Source organism: Cebus imitator, unplaced genomic scaffold (assembly GCF_001604975.1).
Source record: "Cebus imitator isolate Cc_AM_T3 unplaced genomic scaffold, Cebus_imitator-1.0 Scaffold485, whole genome shotgun sequence".
Classification (NCBI taxonomy): domain Eukaryota; kingdom Metazoa; phylum Chordata; class Mammalia; order Primates; family Cebidae; genus Cebus; species Cebus imitator.
Genome location: NW_016107800.1, coordinates 1,075,771 through 1,077,973, shown reverse-complemented (window position 1 = coordinate 1,077,973; position 2,203 = coordinate 1,075,771). Strand labels below are relative to the sequence as shown.

At 36.0% G+C, this 2,203-nt stretch overlaps 1 protein-coding gene across 7 annotated transcripts in view; it reads right to left on the bottom strand.

The window, feature by feature from the left end:
- Positions 1–1,146: 1,146 nt before the first annotated feature.
- The window catches only part of DPP8 (dipeptidyl peptidase 8), a 74,352-nt gene continuing 73,295 nt past the window's right edge, over positions 1,147–2,203 (bottom strand). For 3 of the 7 annotated variants that reach the window (XM_017513028.2, XM_017513019.2, XM_017513018.2), the window contains one exon: positions 1,161–1,527. In XM_017513028.2, the coding sequence (XP_017368517.1) occupies positions 1,405–1,527 (123 nt within the window). In that variant the 3' untranslated portion in view covers positions 1,161–1,404. Of the gene's footprint in view, positions 1,528–2,203 lie in introns of all 7 variants that reach the window. The other 4 variants (XM_017513023.1, XM_017513022.2, XM_017513021.2 and 1 more) reach the window with 2 other exon arrangements.

Below are 2,203 nucleotides of genomic sequence, written 5' to 3'. Positions count from 1 at the left end.
CCTGGGTTCAGGCAATTCTCCTGCCTCAGCCTCCTGAGTAGCTGGGATTACAGGCACGCGCCACCATGCCCAGCTAATTTTTTGTAGTTTTAGTAGAGACGGGGTTTCACCATGTCGACCAGGATGGTCTCGATCTCTTGACCTTGTGATCCACCCGCCTCGGCCTCCCAAAGTGCTAGGATTACAGGCGTGAGCTACCGCGCCCGGCAATTGGTAAGATTTCTAAAATCAAGAGGAAGAATAAAAAAAATTAGAATTATAAAAGTAACTCTAAGGAACTACTTTTCCTCCCCTGAATCATGTTACTCTGTAGCTGTGTTGGCAAGACAGTGATTTCTTGATTTCAGTTTCCTTAATATTCTAGTTGTTTAAATTTCACTTTCTAAACATTTTCATGAGTATTTTTGTCAAAACTACTTCTGCTTAGTTCTTAATCAGGCCCTCACCACCTCTTCTCTCTGTCATTCCCCAAACCCATGTCCCCACCCCACTGTGATTCCCTTCGATCTCCTTAAAATTCTAGGATATTTTAATAAGGAAATACCAAATGGAAACTGGCACTACTAAATTTTCTGAAGAATTCTAGAGAATGTTTACTTTTTCCTTTTCTTAAAGGAAAAAAAAACTTGCCTGCAAATATTTAAGCTCTAATCATTTGATTAAAATTTTTCTGCCTGTAATTATCAATATCATGACTAATTAAATCCATGCTACATACAGTTACTAGCCTTTATGCAAAAGGAAAAGCCCACTCTGTCAATATCATTAAAGAAAAATGAGAATTATTTATACTAGATACAGATTAAATTGGCTAAAAACTGGTCAGAGCCAAAACAAGTGTCTTTAGGAGGCCACTAAGTTATCTTTGAAAAATCATTAATGAATGACTGGTTAAGTCAAGTTTAATAGTTATTAGTTCATAACATGCTGCATATGCCCAAGCAATGAAGCATAAGCTATTCAATTACATTTAAGTGCTATCAAATCTGTAATTAGTCAGAGATTCTGGAACTGAACCAAACCAATCACTAATATCATCATATTTTAACAAACTCAAAAAGTATACTGTAAAAATACACTAAGTTCATGAGGTTTGTAATGCTATTAAAAGTGAAAATAGGTTAGTATGAATACATGGTGCTAATGTTTTTTTTTTTTTAGTAATTCTTGTGGTATTGCTGGGTCTCTCAGGAATACGCATCATTCAATTTTGAGCACGTAGTGTTAAGGTGTATGATTACCACCACAAGCCATAGACCCCTGCATGGTACCACATTTACTGTCAGGAATAGATGTTATGTGGCAGGTACCAAAATGTGATGATCAACTCTGTGTTTTCTATTGATTAAACCTCCTCTTTTGGTTAAACAGCCAGTGTATACCAGAGTTCTACACAGGCCAAAATTATATCACTTTTAGAGCAGCAATACGTGATCCAAGGTTTTCTTGAAGGTAGTGCAAAAGATGCAGTTCATAATGTTCTCCAGACTCAGGAACTCTTATGCTGTGTCTCTCCTGAGGATAGATCTTACCAACAACAAAAAATAAAGATACAAAAAAAAAAAAAAATTTAGTAATACATCTTCTTCCAAAGCTTTCCAGAGATTTTTAACAGGATTGATAACTATGAAGCACAGCCTCTATGCAATATTGTGACATAAATCCTATCTAAACACTGCTCTCGATTCCCTTATTTAACATTAGGCTTAATGAAGGATTTATCTGTGGACCAATGGTTCGTTCTCTAAGTGTGGTCTACAGACTTTGAGAGGTCTCTAAAACCTTTTCAAGGGATACACACAGTCAAAACTACTTTTAGAACAAGACAAAGACATTATTTGCCTTTACTCACTGTGTCAGCATTTACAGTGATGATGCAAAAGCAAAGCAGAGTAAAACTGCTGGTGTCTTAGCACGAATCAAGACACTATTATTAAACTCCACTAGATGTCACAGCACTCCTCACCACCACACACTTCCAGTAAAAAGAAAAATGCCAGTTTTGCTTAAGTAGAAGTAAAAATTAGAATCTATTAAGTTACAGCTCTTGAGTAGAAGTCTCTTTAATATTTTGTGTTTATGAAATGTGAACGCATAAAGCATCTGTGGTATAGGATGTCTCAAGGAAAGATACTTGTGTGAGTGAGTCACAAGCCGAACTGCTGCTTTTTAAATGGTATTCCATTTTCTTTTTTTTTTTTTT